Source organism: Taudactylus pleione, unplaced genomic scaffold (genome assembly GCF_031769625.1).
Source record: "Taudactylus pleione unplaced genomic scaffold, aTauple2 ptg000242l, whole genome shotgun sequence".
Taxonomy (NCBI): domain Eukaryota; kingdom Metazoa; phylum Chordata; class Amphibia; order Anura; family Myobatrachidae; genus Taudactylus; species Taudactylus pleione.
The window spans coordinates 8031944-8055961 of record NW_028284644.1 but is presented as its reverse complement, the minus strand read 5'-3'; the positions used below and the strand labels follow the sequence as shown (position 1 = coordinate 8055961).

Below are 24018 nucleotides of genomic sequence, written 5' to 3'. Positions count from 1 at the left end.
TGACCACAAGTTCTCAATGGGATTAAGGTCTGGGGAGTTTCCTGGCCATCAGGGCCGGCCTGCCCATTACGCGAGGTACGCAACCGCGTACGGCGCCTATCTGTAAGGGCACCATCTCCTCAGTCCCACCGCTGTCCCCCACAGCAGCCGGCAAAACAATAAGTCATACTGACTTATACTATGCCGCTTGCTGCCCGCCGCCAGCCAGTGCCGCAACCTGAAGTCCTGAACACTGTCAGTGATTGACAGTACAGGCAGGGCTGGAGGGGGAGGAAGGGCGTCCTCTCTTCTCCTCCCCTCCTCTCTCCTCAGCTCCTCCCCCCAAAGTGACAGCCTGGCTTATGCTGGAGTCCATCCTTGCAAGGCTGGAGAGGGAGGAGGGGCCGCTCTCTCTTCTCCTCCCCTCTCCTCAGCTCCTCCCCCCAGAGAGATTGCCTATCCTGGAGTCCGTCTGCGCAAGGCTGGAGGGGGAGGAGGGGCCACTTTCCTCTTCTCCTCCCCTCTCCACAGCTGCTCCCCACAGAGTGACAGCCTGGCTTATGCTGGTGTCCGTTCGCACAAGGCTGGAGGGCGCTCTCTTCTCTTCCCCTCTCCTCAGCTCCTTCCCCCATAGGGACAGCCTGGCTTACTGGAGTAGGTCCGTGCAAAGCTGGAGGGGGACGAGGGGTCACGCTCTACCTATACTCAGCTCCTCCCCTTTTACCTTATGTTCCCCGGCTTCCTCCCCTCTCTGAAGGCTGTGCTTGGGCGCCAGGCATCTGACGTAACGTGACCGTCCCCGGCGTTAAAAGGCCAAGGAGGTGCCGCCATCCACGAGCTACACTGCAGTTCTGGGCCCAGGTAATAAAATATAAATGTGTATTAATCATCCGCTGGCTGTCACCCTCTCCCTGTCCCCACTGCTGTCACCCTCTCTTGGCGTCGCCCACTGCTGTCACCCTCTCCCTGTTACCAACTGCTGTCACCCTCTGCCTGTCACCCACTGCTGTCACCCTCTGCCTGTCATCACCCTATCACTTGTCACCCATTGCTGTCATTTTCTCTGTCACCCAGTGCTGTCACCCTCTCTGTCACCCAGTGCTGTCACCCTCTCTGTCACCCAGTGATGTCACTCTCTGTCACCCAGTGATGTCACTCTCTGTCACCCAGTGATGTCACCCTCTTTCACCCAGTGATGTCACCCTCTCCCTGTCACCCTCTCCCTGTCACCCAGTGCTGTCACCCTAACCCTGTCATCACCCTATCACTGTCACCCATTGCTGTCATTTTCTCTCTGTCACCCAGTGATGTCACTCTCTGTCACCCAGTGATGTCACCCTCTCCCTGTCACCCAGTGCTGTCACCCTCTCCCTGTCACCCAGTGCTGTCACCCTCTTTCACCCAGTGCTGTCACCCTAACCCTGTCATCACCCTATCACTGTCATCCATTGCTGTCACCCTCTCCGTCACCCAGTGCTGTCACCCTCTCCGTCACCCAGTGCTGTCATTTTCTCCCTGTCACCCAGTGCTGACATCCTCTCCCTGTTGTCACCCTTTTCCTTTAACCCATTGCTGTCACCCAGTGCTGTCTGTTATCCTCTACGTCACCCATTGCTGTTACCCTCTCCCTGTCACCCAGTGCTGTCATTTTCTCCGTCACCCAGTGCTGTCATTTTCTCCCTGTCACCCAGTACTGACAACCTCTCCCTGTCGTCACCCTTTCCCTTTCACCCATTGCTGTCACCCTCACCCACTGCTGTCACCCTCTCCCTGTAGTCACCCTTTCCCTATAACCCACTGCTGTCACCCTCTCCCTGTCATCAAGTGCTGTCACCCTGTCTCTGAATTTGTATCTTTGGGTATAATTGTAGCTTAGCACCCAGGTCGATCCTGCTGTTTAAGGGTGCTATAACACTTTTGTAATTGTTACATCATTACATGTACACCCGATATTTCATACACTGAAATATGAGGATTTATTTCACCAAGGGGCACCAAAATCTATAGCTGCTTGCCAAAAAAATTAGGCTTGGCCCTGCTGGCCATGGACCCAAAATTTTGATGTTGTGTTCCCCGAGCCACTTAGTTATCATTTTTGCCTTATGGCAAGGTACTCCATCATGCTTGAAAAGGCATTGTTGGTCACCAAACTGTTCTTGGATGGTTGGGAGAAGTTGCTCTTGGAGGATTTTATACTTCAGGGTCCATAGGGTATCCACAGGATACCTTGGGTATAGGTGTGACGTCAGTCATCGGGCACCATAGAGTTAAGCTTTCAGCCTCCCAGGATGCACTAGGGTCCGCTCCTATACCCCGAGCCAAGGCACCTCAGTTTCGTTTGGTGCCCGGCCGGAGTCGGGTGCACCTGTTGGAGTGGGGGCTAGAAGAGCCCCTGAAGCTTTTTCTTCATGCAGCTGTAGCTGCACATCTGGATGAACAGCATGGACAGTCAGTCCTGACGTCCATGCTGTCTTCCCTACACCCCCGCCGGTACCAGAACGCCGGTACCGATCCGGTGATGCTGGTGAGCATCTGGGGTCACAGCTAGCGGTGACCCCAGATGTTCCGGACCATGGCCGGATTCAAGGGGGACAGCAGGTAAGCAGCGGGGTCCCGCGGTGGGTCCCCGCTGTTACATGATCCAGAGTCCCCAGGCAGGGGGCTCCCTGGGGACTGGCTGCAGCGTGGAGCCAGGTATGAACCTGCGCTTCCACTACCCCCTGGGACAGCGGACCGCAGCAGAGCGGTAGCGCTGTGGCGTCCCGGGGGTTAAATGCATGCCAGGGGAGCGCGCCTTCCCTGTCTCACAGCCGGCGCCTCCCCCGCTGCACACAGCCCTCTCTGCACACTGCCGACTGGTCCTGTAGCAGCTCTCCTCCCCCAGGCCAGCCTCCTCTCTGCTCCTCGGCGGCCATCTTTCCAACGCATGGTGAACGCTGCTGGAAGCACTGGACGGAAGCATCGTGGTCTGGGTCCCCCCGCATACCTCTCCTCCGATTTGGGTCAGGTCTGTGATGCTGCGCTGTGTCCTACCAGGCCCTGTGTCTGCGTAGTTGAGTGATCAGCGCTGTTAGTGCAGGAATTGATTTTTCTTTGCATTGTATGTGACCGTGCTAGCGCTGCTGCCTGTAACTTTTCTTCTAACTGTCAGCTTTATTACTGTCCCTGTCCTTTCTGCTAAGTCCTTGCGGTGCGGTGCTGCAGGGTGGTCTCTTGCCTATTTAATATATAATTGGTGAGAGGGGTCACATACTTGGTGCCATCATGTCTGAAAGTGATTTTCCTGGCTACAATGTACTACGTGTAAAGTACCGTTAGCGGAGGGGGAGGGTAGCGCGGAGGGCCTCTGCCGGCAGTGTTTGTCTATGGCGCGGCCTATTACGGTTACAGCACCGGTACAGGAGCCGCCCTGGGCTTGTTTCGCTCAGGCGCTTACAACCTTAGTGGGCCAGTTAGCTCCGCAGCCCGCGTTTACGCCGATGGGTTTGTCCCAGCAGTCAGTGGTGTCGTCACCCATGCAGGGTTTCCCACGACAATTGGTGGTACCCCACAGTCTCCCTATTTCCCCGCTCCCGGTTTCTCAGGAGCCGGCGTGGGTTAACTCCCTGACGAGTTCGGATGTGTTGCAAGGGGAGTCTGTGATGCGGCCACATAAATGGCCGGTGGCGTCTATGTCGGCTCCTTATGAGGATGACGAGGGGACGTCTGATGATGGGGAGATTCTGGATCCTTACGATCAGGAACCTCTACATACTAAGGACGCTGACGCTAAGTCCAAGGTATATATTCCTGGACTTATTCGGGCAGTCCGCACAGCCTTGGTGATTGAGGACGAAGTTCCCCCAGCGGCTAAATCAAAGTATGCCTTTTTTTAAAGATGTGAAGGGCGATGCCACAGTCTTTCCTCTTTCGGGTCAGTTAGTGGACCATTTAGAGGAGGCGTGGAAACAGCCTGGCAAAAGATACCAGCCGCAGAGGCGCCTGGCAGTGGCTTATCTGTTCGCGGATAATTATTTTGCAAAGTGGGAATCCCCTCCACAGGTGGATTCTCACGTGACCCGTCTTGTCCGTAGTGCCACATTGCCGATGCCATCCATGTCCTCCCTTAAGGATGCTACGGACCGCAAGGTGGAGATCTGCCTGAAGTCCGCTTATTCCCTTGCGGGGGGGGCAGCACGGCCGGCTATGGCCATTTGCTGGGTTGCCAGAGCGATGGAGCGCTGGGCGGATTCATTAGAGGCGTCTTTTGATTCCGACTGTCCGGCCAAACAGGCGGAGTTGATTGGTAATCTCCGTGATTCGGTCACTTATATCAACGAGGCGGCCTTAGACATTAGTACTCTGGTGTCTAGAATTTCTTCAGCAGCGGTGGCTGCTCGTCGCACCTTGTGGCTGCGATCCTGGAAGGCGGACGCAGATTCCAAAAAGGGTTTGGAGGCGTTGCTATTTACCGGAGAAGTTCTCTTCGGTCCAGATCTGGACAAGATTGTGGCCACGCTGGCGGCAGCCAAATCGGCTTGTCTCCCGTCGGCCGCTGCTCCTTCTGGTTCTGGACCATCATCCTTTCGGTCTTATGGGGCCCAGGGCAGGCCCAAACCACAGTCTTTTCCTCGACAGGCTGGCCCTAAGAAATCGGCCAAGCCACGGAAGCAGGCATGGAGTACCAGACGTCCGGCCCCTAAGCCAGATGACAAGCGTGCGGCCTGACGGTCCGGGCCTCCCTTTGGGGGATCCCAAAGTGGGAGGCCGCCTGCTGCAGTTCGCCCAGTGTTGGTCGGTCACTACGACAGACACTTGGGTTCTCGAGGTGGTCTCCCACGGGTACGCCCTCTCTTTCCGGCACAGACCCCCGGCTCGATTCTTCACCACGGGTCTACCATCAGACCGGAACAAGGCTACGGAGCTGCGGAAGGTATTGCACACTATGCTCCAGGCTGGAGTTATAGTGCCTGTTCCATTCTCCCAGAGGGGCCAGGGTTTCTATTCAAATCTTTTTTTGGTACAGAAACCCAATGGGTCGTATCGTCCAATTCTCAACCTCAAAGCTCTCAACAAGTCTTTGCGGGTACCGAAGTTTCGGATGGAGACCCTACGGTCCATCATTCTGGCGCTGGAACCTGGGGACTACATGGTGTCATTGGACATACAGGACGCTTACCTGCATGTCCCTATTCTTTTGCGCCATCAACAGTTCCTCAGGTTTGCAATCCGCAGCCACCACTTCCAGTTTTGGGCGTTACCTTTTGGCCTGGCGACAGCACCACGTGTGTTCACCAAGGTGATGGCGGTCATGGCGGCTTCTCTGCGGCTGCAGGGAGTCCGCATGTTGCCGTACTTGGATGACCTTTTATTGGTGGCGGGATCTCCAGAGCTCCTTCTACGCCACTTGGACCTGACCATTGTGCTACTGCAACAGCACGGCTGGCTAATCAACTGGCAGAAGTCCACTCTAATCCCGTCTCGGCGGATTCTGCACCTCGGAGCCTTATTGGACTCGGAACAGCAAAAGATCTTCGTGACGGGGGAAAAGATCTCTGCTTTACAGTCGAGGGTGCGCAGTTGTCTGCACAGCCGCCGGGTGTCTCTACACTCGGCGATGAGGTTACTGGGCTCCATGGTGTCGGTGTTTGACATGGTGGAATATGCCCAGTTTCACTCCAGACCTCTGCAGCACCTGATCCTGTCCAAGTGGAACGGGCTGCCTCAGTCTCTGAAGTCCCAGACGATTGTGCTCACCCCGGAGGTTCGCCTGTCCCTTGCCTGGTGGTTACAGACGACCCATCTCAGCAAGGGATGTCCGTTCTGGGTTCCAAATTGGGTCCTGTTGACAACGGACGCCAGTGTTCGGGGCTGGGGAGCAGTTTCGGGTCCACACTTGTTCCAGGGCTGGTGGACGCCGACAGAAGCGGAGCTTCCAATCAATATCTTGGAACTCCGTGCGGTCTTCAATGCTCTCCAGCAGGCACATCGGGTTCTCCAGGGTCGTCCGGTACAGGTCCAGTCGGACAACGCTACCACCGTGGCCTACATAAACAGGCAAGGAGGAACCCGAAGTCGGGCGGCTCTCGTGGAGGATCTCGGATCCTGGTATGGGCGGAGCGCAATCTTCCGGCCATATCAGCGGTCTTCATTCCGGGAGTGCTAAATTGGGAGGCGGACTTTCTAAGTCGCCAGGACGTTCATCCGGGGGAATGGTCCCTGCACCCGGACATTTTTCAACTGCTGGTGGACAGATGGGGTCTTCCAGAGATCGACCTCATGGCGTCACGGCACAACAACAAGTTGCCGGTGTACGGGTCTCGCACAAGAGACGAAGGGGCGTCTCTGGTGGATGCTCTGTCCGTCCGGTGGACGTTCCGGTTCGCATACCTGTTCCCTCCGGTCTCCCTTCTTCCACGGGTAATCCGGATATTCAAACAGGAAGGAGGGACGCTCCTGTTGATAGCTCCCGCGTGGCCCAGACGGCACTGGTTCTCAGACCTTCTGGGTCTGTCCGTGGACAGTCCTCTGTGGTTGCCGCTATGACCGGACCTTCTGTCACAGGGTCCTTGTCTTCACCCGGACCTGACTCAGCTGTCTTTGATGGCGTGGCTGTTGAGACAGCCAGGCTGAGGTCCAGGGGGTTTTCTAGTTCTGTAGTGCGTACTATGTTACGAGCTCGGAAACCGTCTTCCGCGAGGATATACCATTGCTTGTGGCATATGTTCTTCCAGTGGTGTCGACCGAGAGGTTATGCACCGCGGGAGTTTCGTCTGTCTCGGATACTCGCCTTCCTACAAGCGGGACTAGATCATGGGCTTCGCCTTGCTTCTTTGAAGGTACAGGTTTCGGCCCTGTCTGTCTGGTTTCACTGTAGGATTGCAACAATCCCGGATGTGCGTACCTTTATGCAAGGTGTTCTCCGCATTCAGCCGCCCTTTGTTCCACCTGTGGCGCCTTGGGATTTGGCAGTGGTCCTGAGGGCTCTCCAGGGACCGCCGTTTGAACCACTGGGCTCAGTGGATCTTAAATGGCTAACAGCTAAGACTGTTTTCCTTCTGGCTATTGCTTCCGCCAGACGTGTTTCTGATTTAGGGGCTCTTTCTTGTAGACCCCCTTTCTTGGTTTTTCATGGGAACAGGGCAGTGCTCCGCACTCGGCCCGAGTTTCTTCCCAAAGTTGTTTCCCAGTTTCATGTTAACGAGGAAATCGTTGTTCCGGCCTTTCCGTGGGTGAGGCTTCTTTGGATGTTGTGCGGGCCTTAAGGACTTATGTTGACCGCACTTCTTCGTTTAGGAAGTCGGACGCCTTGTTTGTCCTTTATGGCTTCCGTAAAAAGGGTTGGCCTGCTTCAAAGCAAACTTTGGCTGCCTGGATCCGTATGGCTATTTCTGAAGCTTATCTTCATAAAGGCCTGCCGGTTCCTCCTTCTGTGAAGGCTCATTCCACTAGGTCTGTGGGTCCTTCGTGGGCAGCTCGACGTGGTGCCTCTGCAGTACAGATCTGCAAGGCTGCTACATGGTCCTCTGTCCATACCTTCGTGAGGTATTACAGGTTTGACACCTTCGCCTCTCAGGATGCTTCCTTCGGGCGGCGGATTCTCCTTTCTGCACAGGAACGTCCCCACCCTTAAAGGATACTGCTTTGGGACATCCCCAAGGTATCCTGTGGATACCCTATGGACCCTGAAGTAGAAAATATGAGATATGGTAGAACTTACCCTTGTTATCGCTATTTCTACGAAGTCCATAGGGTTCCACAGGACTCCCGCCCTATCGCACCTGTGCTGCAGATGGGCTTTGCTCTGGTCACCGGTTTTTCCGTCTCCCTCTGGTGAGAATGTGATTCTTGTGTGTGTCCAGATCTTTTTTTCTCTCTCTTCCTTCTCCTCCGGCCTATGGCTTGGTAACTAACTGAGGTGCCTTGGCTCGGGGGCGGGGTATAGGAGGGGGACCCTAGTGCATCCTGGGAGGCTGAAAGCTTAACTCTATGGTGCCCGATGACTGACGTCACACCTATACCCAAGGTATCCTGTGGAACCCTATGGACTTCGTAGAAATAGAGATAACAAGGGTAAGTTCTTACCATATCTCATATTTTTTGGTACCATTCTTTATTCATGGCTATATTCTCACTCCCTTGGCTGAAAAGCAACCCCATACATGAATGGTCTCAGGATGCTTTACTGTTGGCATGACACAGGACTGATGGTAGCGTTCACCTTGCCTTCTCTGGACAAGCGTTTTTCCAGATGCCCCAGACAATCTGAAAGGGGATTCATCAGGGAAAATAACTTTATCCCATTCCTCAGCAGTCCAATCCCTGTACCTTTTGCAGAATATCAGTATGTCCCTGATGTTTTTCCTGGAGAGAAGTGGCTTCTTTGCAGCCCTTCTTGACACCAGGTCATCCTCCAAAAGTCATCGTCCTGTGTCACTAACTGAAGAAATTGTGTCGTATCCCTAATGTGAGATTTGAGGCCACTAGCTATGGGTTGGAGATGGGAGTCAACAAAGAAAGAAAGGTTAGAAGTAAGGGAACCTATGCCCGAGATTATAGGGCATCCTGGGGGGGTTGGTGAGTGATTTGTGGATCTTTGGGAGATGGTAATATATCAGAGTGATGGGGTGTGTGGGAAGAAGGAATAGATATGTCTCTCTGGATATCACCCACTCCTCCAAACTATGATTAAGCAAGGTCTTTAGTTCTTTTAAAAATGTGGGGGTTGGATCTTGTTCTAGTTCTGTATAAAGAGTTTTATTTTTTAACTGACGATATGCCTCCTCCAGGTAATCCTTTCTAGCTTGTATTATAAGGCTGCTACCTTTGCCCACGGCCTTAATAATTAATACTAAAATACAATGTGTGTGTGCTGCGCTTTGTAAAATTGTTTGTGATTAGCTGCTCAGTATAATTTTTACATGATCCAAAAAACTTACAAACCAAGCGCTTATACAAAAATAAACATAAAAGACAGACTTAAAAAATTCAAATATAAGCTATATTTATAGCTGTTTCTATGGATATCCAAAAATTGATATTTTCTGCTAAAAATAGCATTTACTCCACCTTAATAGGGTATTTATGGCCTGTAAAGACTATTAGAGCAATTTTATTAAAGCTGTGATGTTTATAGTCTTTTCAGACCAAATGGTGGAGTGACAGATTTAGAACAGCAGTGTCCCGATGTTATTCGTTCGTGTAGGCAACTTCTACCTGTCCCTACCTTACTGTTCCCCTCTTCGGGGTTCCTCCGTGTGCCGCGGTGCTTGATGGAAGTGATAGCCGTCACGTGGTGGGACCCGCACTGGTGAAGGGTCGCTGAGTACTTTTTCCCTCCGGGGATTCTTCCTCGCGGCACTGTCCTCACAATGCGTGGTACCCGTGGCACAGGATGATGACGTCAGACGCCGGGTGGTTCACTCGAGTAAGGTGACCAGTCTGCTGTTGAAAGTCTCTCAATCCTCCTCAACTCTCCAACGCGTTTCAAACCTGATGTGGTTCTTTTTCCAGGATGAGTGTGGTAGTTGTGTAACTGCCTTTAAATACTAAATTTTATTCTCCAAACAGGAAGGGGTAAAACCGGAAATCCTCAAAAATAGCGGCAAAAGCATGTTTTTTGGGACTCCATTAAAATTATTTAAAAAAATTGAAAGTTCTGTCTTTTGTTAAAAATGATAAATGTATGATGAAAAAGAAAGTACAAAGTGTATAGGAGGGATAATAGGGATATAACATTTTAAAATTAATAATTATAAAAACGCTTTTAATTCTATATCAATATTTAAACCGTTAGGTTCCAATGTGTTGAGGGTAAAAATCCATTTTGTTTCTGCTTTCTTTAACTTCTTTACCAGGTCTTCACCTCTCCAGTTAGTTTTTACTTTCTGAATACCGAGGAATTTTAGTCCTTTTGGGTTTTTTTGATGGTATTTCAAGAAATGGGCTGAGACACTATGTGAACTTAATCCTCTTTTAATATTGTAGATGTGTTCTGAAATTCTTGTCTTTATTTTTCGTTTGGTTTGTCCAATATATTGAAGACCACACGGGCATTCGAGCATATATATTGCTCCTTCTGTCTCGCACGAGATCTCATCTTTAATTTTGAAGGATGCTCCTGTTTCTTTGGACTGGAATTCCAATGCTGGTTTGGTGCTCTTTGGTTGTTGTTTACAGCCCATACATTTAGTACAGTGGTAGAAGCCAGTCCTATTAGTTTTTTGGTTATTTTTAGTCACTGGCAGAAAACTTTGTGTTAATTGTTGTTTTAGGGATTTGGCTTTCCGATATATCACTTTTGGTTTTGGTGGCAAAAATTCTTTAATATCTTGATCCAGTTGTAGTATATGCCAATGCTTGGACAAAATGTTTTCTATCTCTTTATGATTTCCGTTAAATTGTGTGATGAAAATTGGCTGTGTCTCATTTTGTTCTGTCTTTATAGATTTGTATTTGAGCAGTTCTATGCGATCCAGGTTGGATATTTTTCGAATTTCGACTTCCAATTTTTGTCCTTGATATCCTTTTTCTATGAATTTTCTTTTTAGTTCTTCACTCTGTTTCATATAATTCGTATCATCGGTACAATTCCTTCTAATCCTTCGGAATTGTCCTCCTGGAATATTTTCGATCCAGCTTCGATGATGATTACTGTTGTAAGGTAACATATTGTTACCATTACACTCTTTAGTATGTGTTCTTGTGTGAATGTGGTCATCCTTAATAAATATTTCAAGATCTAAAAATATTACTACTACTTTACTGAAAATGGTTGTAAATTCCAGGTTCATTTGATTTTCATTCAAGTAGATGAGAAACTTCTCAAGGTCTTCCTTCGAGCCACTCCACACAAAGAAAAGGTCGTCTATATATCTTCTCCAACACTTGATATATTTTAGGAAAATATTGTTGCTCCATATGTGCTGGTCCTCCCACCACGCTACAAATAAGTTGGCGTAGCTGGGGGCAAAAGATGTACCCATGGCTGTACCTTGCTCCTGGATAAAATAGTCTCCGCCATACCAAAAATAGTTGTGGCGGAGAATAAAGTCAATATTGTCCATAATGAAATTAATCTGAGTGTTCGATAGTTCTGATTGTGTGGAGAGATAGTGTCTACTGGCTTGGCATCCTATTTCATGATCTATAACTGTGTAAAGTGATTTAATATCACTAGTACACAGATAATCAGACTTGTTCCATTCCAAATCTTCCAGAACTTGAAGAATATTCATAGTATCTTTCAGGAAGCTTTTCTGTTTTGTTACCAGATTTTGAAGAAAAACATCTATACATTTGGAGAGATTTGACGTTAAAGACCCGATGCCAGAAACAATGGGTCTTCCGGGCGGATGCAGGGGGTCTTTATGGACTTTAGGGAGATAGTAGAAGGTCGGGGTCTTTGGGAATTCTAAATAAATGAATTCTAATTCTTTTTTTGTTAGTATGCCCATTTTTAAACCTTCTTCCAATTGTGTGTTTAATGCTTTTTGGAAGTCCATTATGGGATCCTTTCTCAATTTTCTGTATGTTTCACTATCTGAAAGCAATCTTCTCGCTTCTTCTTCATATGATGATCTATCGAGTATCACAATTCCCCCTCCCTTGTCCGCTGGTTTGATCACAATTTCTTTGTCTTGTTGTAATTCTTTTAAGGCTTTTTTCTCCTCTTTTGTGAAATTATATTTTTTACTCATATTGTCCGGTAACAATTTAATATCTTTTTCGACCAACCGTTGAAATGTTTCTATGTGGGCCCCTTTAATATGAGAGGGGTAAAACGTGGATGTCGGTTTCAGGTTTGTATGTATATATTCTCTTGTGGCCTCCATTGTTTGTCTCGTGATGGGATTTTTTGCGAAAAAATTTTTTAGACATACTTTTCTTATAAACTTGTGTGTGTCTATATAAAGGTCAAATTTATTGATCTTAGATTGGGGGGCAAATTTCAGACCTTTTTGTAGGACATTTGTTTGTTCTTTTGTCAAATTTTTTGTACTTAAGTTAAATATTATATTTGTCTTTGTTTCTGTTGACGTCTGTTGGGATTTCTTTCTTCTTCCTCCTCTTGTTCCCCTCTTTCTGTACTTTGATAATTCCTTCTTTTTTTCTGTCTCGATAGTCCTACATCTGTTGGTCTGTCTTGATTCCATATTAGGTCTAAAAAATCCTCATCTTCCTCACTGCTTGAGTTCTCTCGATAATTTCGTTTCTGTTGTTTTTTCCGATGTTCTTGTTGGTAATCTTTTTGCTCTATATTGTGTAAAAGTTCTTGATAACTTTTTCTTTCTTCCTGTTGTGCTTCTTTGGTTCCTTGATTGAAGGATTGTCTAATTAATTTATATGGGTTCTCAATGAAGTTCTTTTTGGGTTGATGATTTTCTCCATATGAAAAATTCCTTTTATTGTATGGTTGATAATATCTTTGTGTTCTAGAAGTTTGTGGATATGTGGCGATCAATGGTTGTTTTTTATTCTCCCTTGTTTTTTGATTCCTTGGATATTCTCTCCTTTTATTATCCATATTCCCTTCTTTCTTCATTTGTTGTCTTCTCTCATTTATATTTCTCTCTAAATATTCTTTTTCCCTTTGATCTCTAATAAATTTTTTCTGTTTTTGTACTATAATGTTCTCTTATAATTTTTCTATTTTTTGATTGGTCATATTCATCAGATTCTTATAATCTTCCATTGATTGTAACGGTTCGAACTTTTTTTCAAACTTTTCAATAGTTTCATTAATATTCATTAGTGATGTCTTTCTCTCTTCAATAATTATCATCATAAGATTCCTAGAACATGTATCCAATATTTCGTTCCATTGTTTATAGAAACTATGTCCTTGAGGTTCGAAGGTAGGTTGTTTTGTTATTCTTAATCTTGGGATCATATTTTTCTCCAAATATTTGGAGAGGGTGGTAATTTCCCACCATTGTTTAGTTTCTTGTATATACAATTTCTCTAATTTTAAAAATTGACTACAAAAACCTTCTTCCTCTATTTCTGATTCAGTTATTTTAGTGGTTGTAGAAAAAATCTCCGCGATATTATCCCTCCTTTGTTTGTGTTGAATGTATGAAATATGTGCCATATTTTAGCGGCAATGCACTCAATCAAATAATTCTAAAATACAATGTGTGTGTGCTGCGCTTTGTAAAATTGTTTATGTGATTAGCTGCTCAGTATAATTTATACATGATCCAAAAAACTTACAAACCAAGCGCTTATACAAAAATAAAAATAAACATAAAAGACAGACTTAAAAAATTCAAATATAAGCTATATTTATAGCTGTTTCTATGGATATCCAAAAATTGATATTTTCTGCTAAAAATAGCATTAACTCCACCTTAATAGGGGATTTATGCCCTGTAAAGACTATTAGAGCAATTTTATTAAAGCTGTGATGTTTATAGTCTTTTCAGACCAAATGGTGGAGTGACAGATTTAGAACAGCAGTGTCCCGATGTTATTCGTACCTGTCCCTACTTTACTGTTCCCCTCTTCGAGGTTCCTCCGTGTGCCGCGGTGCTTGATGGAAGTGATAGCCGTCACTTGGTGGGACCCACACTGGTGAAGGGTCGCTGAGTACTTTTTCCCTCCGGGGATTCTTCCTCGCGGCGCTGTCCTCACAATGCGTGGTACCCGTGGCACAGGATGATGACGTCAGATGCCGGGTGGTTCACTCGAGTAAGGTGACCAGTCTGCTGTTGAAAGTCTCTTAATCCTCCTCAACTCTCCAACGCGTTTCGAACCTGATGTGGTTCTTTTTCCAGGATGAGTGTGGTAGTTGTGTAACTGCATTTAAATACTAAATTTTATTCTCCAAACAGAAAGGGGTAAAACTGGAAATCCTCAAAAATAGCGGCAAAAGCATGTTTTTTGGGACTCCATTAAAATTATTTAAAAAAATTGAAAGTTCTGTCTTTTGTTAAAAATGATAAATGTATGATGAAAAAGAAAGTACAAAGTGTATAGGAGGGATAATAGGGATATAACATTTTAAAATTTTAAACATTTTCTTTTTCATCATACATTTATCATTTTTAACAAAAGACAGAACTTTCAATTTTTTTAAATAATTTTAATGGAGTCCCAAAAAACATGCTTTTGCCGCTATTTTTGAGGATTTCCAGTTTTACCCCTTTCTGTTTGGAGAATAAAATTTAGTATTTAAAGGCAGTTACACAACTACCACACTCATCCTGGAAAAGAACCACATCAGGTTCGAAACGCATTGAGGAGGATTGAGAGACTTTCAACAGCAGACTGGTCACCTTACTCGAGTGAACCACCCGGCATCTGACGTCATCATCCTGTGCCACGGGTACCACGCATTGTGAGGACAGCGCCGCGAGGAAGAATCCCCAGAGGGAAAAAGTACTCAGCGACCCTTCACCAGTGCGGGTCCCACCACGTGACGGCTATCACTTCCATCAAGCACCGCGGCACACGGAGGAACCCCGGAGAGGGGAACAGTAAGGTAGGGACAGGTAGAAGTTGCCTACACGAACGAATAACATCGGGACACTGCTGTTCTAAATCTGTCACTCCACCATTTGGTCTGAAAAGACTATAAACATCACAGCTTTAATAAAATTGCTCTAATAGTCTTTACAGGGCATAAATCCCCTATTAAGGTGGAGTTAATGCTATTTTTAGCAGAAAATATCAATTTTTGGATATCCATAGAAACAGCTATAAATATAGCTTATATTTGAATTTTTTAAGTCTGTCTTTTATGTTTATTTTTATTTTTGTATAAGCGCTTGGTTTGTAAGTTTTTTGGATCATGTATAAATTATACTGAGCAGCTAATCACATAAACAATTTTACAAAGCGCAGCACACACACATTGTATTTTAGAATTATTTGATTGAGTGCATTGCCGCTAAAATATGGCACATATTTCATACACATCCTCATACATTCAACACAAACAAAGGAGGGATAATATCGCGGAGATTTTTTCTACAACCACTAAAATAACTGAATCAGAAATAGAGGAAGAAGGTTTTTGTAGTCAATTTTTAAAATTAGAGAAATTGTATATACAAGAAACTAAACAATGGTGGGAAATTACCACCCTCTCCAAATATTTGGAGAAAAATATGATCCCAAGATTAAGAATAACAAAACAACCTACCTTCGAACCTCAAGGACATAGTTTCTATAAACAATGGAACGAAATATTGGATACATGTTCTAGGAATCTTATGATGATAATTATTGAAGAGAGAAAGACATCACTAATGAATATTAATGAAACTATTGAAAAGTTTGAAAAAAAGTTCGAACCGTTACAATCAATGGAAGATTATAAGAATCTGATGAATATGACCAATCAAAAAATAGAAAAATTATAAGAGAACATTATAGTACAAAAACAGAAAAAATTTATTAGAGATCAAAGGGAAAAATAATATTTAGAGAGAAATATAAATGAGAGAAGACAACAAATGAAGAAAGAAGGGAATATGGATAATAAAAGGAGAGAATATCCAAGGAATCAAAAAACAAGGGAGAATAAAAAACAACCATTGATCGCCACATATCCACAAACTTCTAGAACACAAAGATATTATCAACCATACAATAAAAGGAATTTTTCATATGGAGAAAATCATCAACCCAAAAAGAACTTCATTGAGAACCCATATAAATTAATTAGACAATCCTTCAATCAAGGAACCAAAGAAGCACAACAGGAAGAAAGAAAAAGTTATCAAGAACTTTTACACAATATAGAGCAAAAAGATTACCAACAAGAACATCGGAAAAAACAACAGAAACGAAATTATCGAGAGAACTCAAGCAGTGAGGAAGATGAGGATTTTTTAGACCTAATATGGAATCAAGACAGACCACCATATGTAGGACTATCGAGACAGAAAAAAAGAAGGAATTATCAAAGTACAGAAAGAGGGGAACAAGAGGAGGAAGAAGAAAGAAATCCCAACAGACGTCAACAGAAACAAAGACAAATATAATATTTAACTTAAGTACAAAAAATTTGACAAAAGAACAAACAAATGTCCTACAAAAAGGTCTGAAATTTGCCCCCCAATCTAAGATCAATAAATTTGACCTTTATATAGACACACACAAGTTTATAAGAAAAGTATGTCTAAAAAATTTTTTCGCAAAAAATCCCGTCACGAGACAAACAATGGAGGGCCACAAGAGAATATATACATACAAACCTGAAACCGACATCCACGTTTTACCCCTCTCATATTAAAGGGGCCCACATAGAAACATTTCAACGGTTGGTCGAAAAAGATATTAAATTGTTACCGGACAATATGAGTAAAAAATATAATTTCACAAAAGAGGAGAAAAAAGCCTTAAAAGAATTACAACAAGACAAAGAAATTGTGATCAAACCAGCGGACAAGGGAGGGGGAATTGTGATACTCGATAGATCATCATATGAAGAAGAAGCGAGAAGATTGCTTTCAGATAGTGAAACATACAGAAAATTGAGAAAGGATCCCATAATGGACTTCCAAAAAGCATTAAACACACAATTGGAAGAAGGTTTAAAAATGGGCATACTAACAAAAAAAGAATTAGAATTCATTTATTTAGAATTCCCAAAGACCCCGACCTTCTACTATCTCCCTAAAGTCCATAAAGACCCCCTGCATCTGCCCGGAAGACCCATTGTTTCTGGCATCGGGTCTTTAACGTCAAATCTCTCCAAATGTATAGAGGTTTTTCTTCAAAATCTGGTAACAAAACAGAAAAGCTTCCTGAAAGATACTATGAATATTCTTCAAGTTCTGGAAGATTTGGAATGGAACAAGTCAGATTATCTGTGTACTAGTGATATTAAATCACTTTACACAGTTATAGATCATGAAATAGGATGCCAAGCCAGTAGACACTATCTCTCCACACAATCAGAACTATCGAACACTCAGATTAATTTCATTATGGACAATATTGACTTTATTCTCCGCCACAACTATTTTTGGTATGGCGGAGACTATCTTATCCAGGAGCAAGGTACAGCCATGGGTACATCTTTTGCCCCCAGCTACGCCAACTTATTTGTGGCGTGGTGGGAGGACCAGCACATATGGAGCAACAATATTTTCCTAAAATATATCAAGTGTTGGAGAAGATATATAGACGACCTTTTCTTTGTGTGGAGTGGCTCGAAGGAAGACCTTGAGAAGTTTCTCATCTACTTGAATGAAAATCAAATGAACCTGGAATTTACAACCATTTTCAGTAAAGAAGTAGTAATATTTTTAGATCTTGAAATATTTATTAAGGATGACCACATTCACACAAGAACACATACTAAAGAGTGTAATGGTAACAATATGTTACCTTACAACAGTAATCATCATCGAAGCTGGATCGAAAATATTCCTGGAGGACAATTCCGAAGGATTAGAAGGAATTGTACTGATGATACGAATTATATGAAACAGAGTGAAGAACTAAAAAGAAAATTCATAGAAAAAGGATATCAAGGACAAAAATTGGAAGTCGAAATTCGAAAAATATCCAACCTGGATCGCACAGAACTGCTCAAATACAAATCTATAAAGACAGAACAAAATGAGACACAGCCAATTTTCATCACACAATTTAACGGAAATCATAAAGAGATAGAAAACATTTTGTCCAAGCATTGGCATATACTACAACTGGATCAAGATATTAAAGAATTTTTGCCACCAAAACCAAAAGTGATATATCGGAAAGCCAAATCCCTAAAACAACAATTAACACAAAGTTTTCTGCCAGTGACTAAAAATAACCAAAAAACTAATAGGAATGGCTTCTACCACTGTACTAAATGTATGGGCTGTAAACAACAACCAAAGAGCACCAAACCAGCATTGGAATTCCAGTCCAAAGAAACAGGAGCATCCTTCAAAATTAAAGATGAGATCTCGTGCGAGACAGAAGGAGCAATATATATGCTCGAATGCCCGTGTGGTCTTCAATATATTGGACAAACCAAACGAAAAATAAAGACAAGAATTTCAGAACACATCTACAATATTAAAAGAGGATTAAGTTCACATAGTGTCTCAGCCCATTTCTTGAAATACCATCAAAAAAACCCAAAAGGACTAAAATTCCTCGGTATTCAGAAAGTAAAAACTAACTGGAGAGGTGAAGACCTGGTAAAGAAGTTAAAGAAAGCAGAAACAAAATGGATTTTTACCCTCAACACATTGGAACCTAACGGTTTAAATATTGATATAGAATTAAAAGCGTTTTTATAATTATTAATTTTAAAATGTTATATCCCTATTATCCCTCCTATACACTTTGTACTTTCTTTTTCATCATACATTTATCATTTTTAACAAAAGACAGAACTTTCAATTTTTTTAAATAATTTTAATGGAGTCCCAAAAAACATGCTTTTGCTGCTATTTTTGAGGATTTCCGGTTTTACCCCTTCCTGTTTGGAGAATAAAATTTAGTATTTAAAGGCAGTTACACAACTACCACACTCATCCTGGAAAAAGAACCACATCAGGTTTGAAACGCGTTGGAGAGTTGAGGAGGATTGAGAGACTTTCAACAGCAGACTGGTCACCTTACTCGAGTGAACCACCCGGCGTCTGACGTCATCATCCTGTGCCACGGGTACCACGCATTGTGAGGACAGTGCCGCGAGGAAGAATCCCCGGAGGGAAAAAGTACTCAGCGACCCTTCACCAGTGCGGGTCCCACCACGTGACGGCTATCACTTCCATCAAGCACCGCGGCACACGGAGGAACCCCGAAGAGGGGAACAGTAAGGTAGGGACAGGTAGAAGTTGCCTACACGAACGAATAACATCGGGACACTGCTGTTCTAAATCTGTCACTCCACCATTTGGTCTGAAAAGACTATAAACATCACAGCTTTAATAAAATTGCTCTAATAGTCTTTACAGGCCATAAATACCCTATTAAGGTGGAGTTAATGCTATTTTTAGCAGAAAATATCAATTTTTGGATATCCATAGAAACAGCTATAAATATAGCTTATATTTGAATTTTTTAAGTCTGTCTTTTATGTTTATTTTTATTTTTGTATAAGCGCTTGGTTTGTAAGTTTTTTTTCTTAATAATTAATGATTGAACCGACATAAGTTGTTTGAGTGCTATGCGTTCTGGACCTGATAGATTATGTGAGTAATATGGTTTCTTATTTTCATGTTCACACATTATTTTGAAATCCTCTAATGTGGTTTTGTAGAAAATATCTATCTGCACACTTTTGCTGTGAGTGGGGAAAAACTGGATTTTCGTTTAGAAGGATTGATCTCTTTATTATCATTAATACTATTATTAATATCAAAAACAGCTAGAGGGAATAGGCCATCTGTTTGATATACATATTGATTCTCATGAAGTAATTCCTCTAATAGGTCTAAGATGGATACATCTGTAGAATCAAGAGTAATGGGTGGACTGTTTTTTCTATTTGATTTTTTTTAATTGTTTGAGGGTAAAGTATCTCTTTCTGCAAAGGCATCTGACAAATCTATAGAGTTCTTTGAAGAGTTCAGATAAATTTGGTTTATTAGAGGGGGCAAATTTTAATCCCTTAGTGAGGAGTTTTATTTGTGCTTCTGTAAGGGCCTTGGATGACAAATTAGACGCCTTTTGGTGTTAATGTATTTTTGCATTTTTTTCTTATATGACTTACTCCCTCCTCTATTTCCTCTACTTCTCCGTCCCATAAACTTTTTGGTGTTATGGGGCACACTGCACATTCAGGCCCGTTTCAATTTGAGGCAAAAAGTCTGTATCTGCGATCCTTTTTCGCCAATGACGTCATTTTCGCCTGTTTTGACTTTACTCCGTATTCAATTTGAAAGACTTTCCACCTAGGCGGAAAGTCAATGCAATGTAATAGGCGGAAAAGTTTTGCCTATGAATAGGAGTCGGAAAAAAGTGCAGAATTGCGGTTCTGGGGTGCAACGTTGCGGGAACCCCCATGCAGCCTTCAGACAGTCCCCCGAAGATAAACTGTGTCAAAAAATAAAATAAAAAAACACTTAAGAGCACCCCAAAAAATTACTTTGAATTTGGGGACGTAAAAAAAAAATGTTGGGGGGCAAAGTTAAAAACTAGCGAACTTGACTCTGGGGGGTTCCCCAAGTATGCCCCAAGTGTTTTTTTGATTGCAGGTGCTTGTGGCAGGTGGATTTTTCATGATTTTTTCAACTTGACTTTAGCAACTTTTAAATATGCTGGCCCCCATTTTCAAGTACCCCAAATTTGCTGGGATAAGTTATTTTATGCAAAAAAACCTCCTGAATACTATTCTGCACCACTTATACAAAAACGCTATTTAGCAGCTATTGAGCCCGTTTAAAAACACCAAATACCTTCAACAAGCCAAATCAGGGGGCTACCATAGGGAACCCCCATGTCAGAGCATCTTTTCGGGGGTGTCAGGCTGATTTCCCCAAATCTGACAGTACTTCCGCCTGTTCAAGTTTCGCCGGGTCCCGTTTTCGGGTACTTTCAAATTGAATACGGGGTAAAGTGGGCACACGCGCGATACTTTTCCGCCCACAAAACACGTGAGGTGAAAAGTCTGGGAGACGGAAAAATATCGTGGGTCCGCTCAAATTGAATACGCCTCATAGTTGGAATGTTTGGTCTGATAGCACATTATACTCTGATTTACATCAATCATATCTGATTAAAGTGTTAAAAAATATATTTTCATTGCATATAAAAGCTACACTGTTATATTTGTATTTGTTGGATTTACTTGATTTCACTTTTTCTTTTCTTGTTTTTATCAGTCTATATGCAAATGAGATGCATGATTTATACAGTAGTAATATATATATATTTTTTTTTTTCTTGAAGAATCCTGCATTTAGGAAACCCTACTGTCGGCCATACAGAGGAGCCTACCGTGATCATAGGTAGGAGATTAATCCAGATATTCTTTTATTGAGATTTTTTTATACATATATGTGTAGAACACATCAAATTGACTTCTACTGGTACAAATTTTCTTCTACTGCTGGGTAATTTAAAACGTCATTATCACATAATCTTATAGAACCACCAAACCTTTTGAGCTCATCACTTTAAAATGGCAGAGGAAAAGTGAGTAATGAGTGTGAGGTCCAATCAGTAGCCACAGTGACTTCTGGTTGACCCATCCACTCCCCTCCCCAATGCTGGGTCACTCAGATTTTTGGCAGGACTATGAGAAGAAACACAAAGCTACAGGTAAAATAAATGCATGGAGCATCTTGGGATGCTCCACTGACTGGTACCCTGGGAAGGGTAAATTTCTTCTTCTGGGTCCATAGGGTCCACAGAAGTTACTATTTATCCCTCTATATATGTATATATAAAATATTTATATATATATATTTTTAAATAATTTAGCATTTTTGAGTTCTGCAAATAGGCTTGATTTTTGCACCAGCCCAGAGATCTGGATTTGTCCTATACAGAGACAAAACGCTTTTCATGTGCAGTGCACCTTTTTAATACATAAATACATTTAAACATGTATCCTCCTCATACTTGCCTACTTTTGAACCATTTCAGAGAGATGGGAGATTGTGATCATAACACTTGGTCATAGAAGGGACATTCCTTACTCCACTTATATGCAGTCCCTGTGAAGCTTACAATCTATATTCCCTACCACATGTACACGCATGCTAGGGTAAGTTTTTTTGTCATGCGCAGTGGCATAACTAGGGAGGGGAGGGTTGGGCAGTGCATGTGTTGCCAACAGGTCAGTGGTTTCACGAAGTGTAGTGTGGTCCACACTATACAAAAAACAAACACGGCGGCGCCGGGTAGCACACTCACTGGCCGTGTACTACCCCGTGGCGGTGTGTTTGTTTTAGCAGCCAATGAGAGTCTGACAGACTCTGATTGGCTGCTGCATCCAGGGCCGGAGCCAGGCTGGAGCTCACTTAAGAGCTCTGCCTTCTGGCTCCCGCAGAGGGTGAAGGGAGGGACGTCATGATGTCTCACCCATAATGCCGAGCAGGCGGACGCAGGAGTGGGTATTCAGGTATTTTGTTTTGTGTTGTGTGTGTCTTTGTGTTATGTATGTAAGGGGCACTACTTTCCGGGGCCACAGTATAAGGGCACTACTGGCTGAGGGCACTATATAAGGGGGACCACTACTGGGGGGCATTGTGTAAGGGGCACTGCATAATGTGCACTACAACAGGGGGCATTGCATAAGGGGCATTACTACAGGGGCATTGCATAAGGGGCACTGCTACTGGGGACATTGCATAAGGGGCACTATACAGTGGGCATTGCAAGAGGGGCCCTAATACTAGTAGCATTGCATGAGGGGCACTACTACTGAGGCATTAAGATGCATATGGAATGGAAAGGAATGTCCCCTGAGTGATGAGAAATGCTGGTATCAAGTTGACACGCCCCCATTTTCCAGTGACTACGCCCCTTTTGACATGTGGCCATGCCCACTTTCTTAGTGCGCACACCTACTTCGGGTGAGGCTCCATTTTTTAACTTGTCCTGGGTTCCAAATACCCTAGTTACGCCACTGATCAGGCGCCCATTAACCTACCAGTATATTTTTGTATTGCTGGAGGAACTGGAGCACCCGGACGAAACCCACGCAAGCACAGGGAGAATATACAAACTCCGAACAGTTAGGGCCATAGTGGGCATCGAACCCACGACCTCAGTGCTGTGAGGTAGTAATGCTATCCGTACAGCATAAATGCAGCATCACCAGCTTCACCAGGTAGAACTAACAAAGGCCCTGATTCAGACCCACTCGCAAGCGGCTGTCCGCTCGCAAGTGGGTCGATGGTCTGCACCGAGCATGCGCACGACGGAGGGAGCTCCGTCGTGCGTATGCGCCAGACGCGACGAGCGAAGGAAAGTCCTTCGCTCGTTGTGTCTGATCAAAGGGGGCGTGCTGTCGATGTTGATTGACAGCACGCCCCCTTTGGTGGGCGTGCCGGGGGCGTGCCTCCCTGACGGGGGCGTTCCCAAGGGAACGCCTACCGTCAGAAGCCGGCCCACTGACATCACTAGTGATGTCAGTGGGAGTGATTTGGGCTCTGATAGAGCCAAAATCACTCCGGGCCTTGCGATTGAAAACCTCAACCGCAAGCTCCTGCTCGCAGTTTCGATGGTCGCGATGGTCAAGACCATTGCGGCCATCAAATTGCACGCTCGTATAGGCTGTGGGTGGTGACCCACAGCTATACGAGCGTCCAGGGGGACGCTCCATAGTTATGGAGGACGGCCCTCATTCAGAGCGTGCGCTCTGCTCAAAGCGTAAGGCTCTGAATGAGGGCCAAACACAGGAGATTGAGAATTGTATGCAAATCCAATCACTTTTTCCAACTACTTTGGGCTGTGGGGGGAAGGCAAATGAACAAGTTTGCACCTTTTTGAGTAAATTTACCATCTAGGGATCCCACTATATTGATCATGAACTATACCGTGATAAAAAAAAATACAAACAATTTGCAAATACATTTTAATTAAATAAACTACTCCCAAAAGTCCTCATTCACCACTTTATTGAGATAATATAGCATTTTATTTTCTTCTTTCTTGTTCCACAGAACTTAGTACTGAACATTAAAATTATGGAGATTTATCAAGCCTTGGAGAGAAATAAAGTGGAGAGAGATAAAGTACCAACCAGTTCACTTCTAAATTTACAGGCTGTGCTAGAAAAGTGACAGAAGCTTATTGATAGATACTTTCTCCAAGATTTGATTAATCTTTTCTTATGTCTAGAAAAATTGTTCTGCATGAATGAGCTACTCAGTGGCATCAGAATCTGTCACCATTACAAAGATGTGCTATATCTATATGTAAAATGTCTGAAGGGATTTGTGTTCTGTTTGCTGTGGATGCTCTCTCTCTCTCGCTCTTTACATAAACATGGCATTTGGAAGTAGCTGAGAGCAAAGTAGAAGTAGTAGCTGGGTGACGGATTTCTGGTGGCAATGAGAGTGGTCATTTCCTGTTCTTGTACAGGAGGAGACCAAGGTACTCTACCCATCCATACGGTCAGCTCTGATCTTCAGTTTCAAATTGTAT

At 43.9% G+C, this 24018-nt stretch overlaps 1 protein-coding gene across 3 annotated transcripts in view; it reads left to right on the top strand.

Annotated features, from left to right (window-relative positions):
• Nucleotides 1-24018, top strand: part of LOC148516741 (uncharacterized) — a 146218-nt gene that overhangs the window by 50199 nt on the left and 72001 nt on the right. For all 3 annotated transcript variants that reach the window (XM_088479607.1, XM_088479606.1, XM_088479608.1), the window contains exon 3: nucleotides 20812-20870. In XM_088479607.1, the coding sequence (XP_088335733.1) occupies nucleotides 20812-20870 (59 nt within the window). The remainder of the gene's footprint in view (nucleotides 1-20811; nucleotides 20871-24018) is intronic.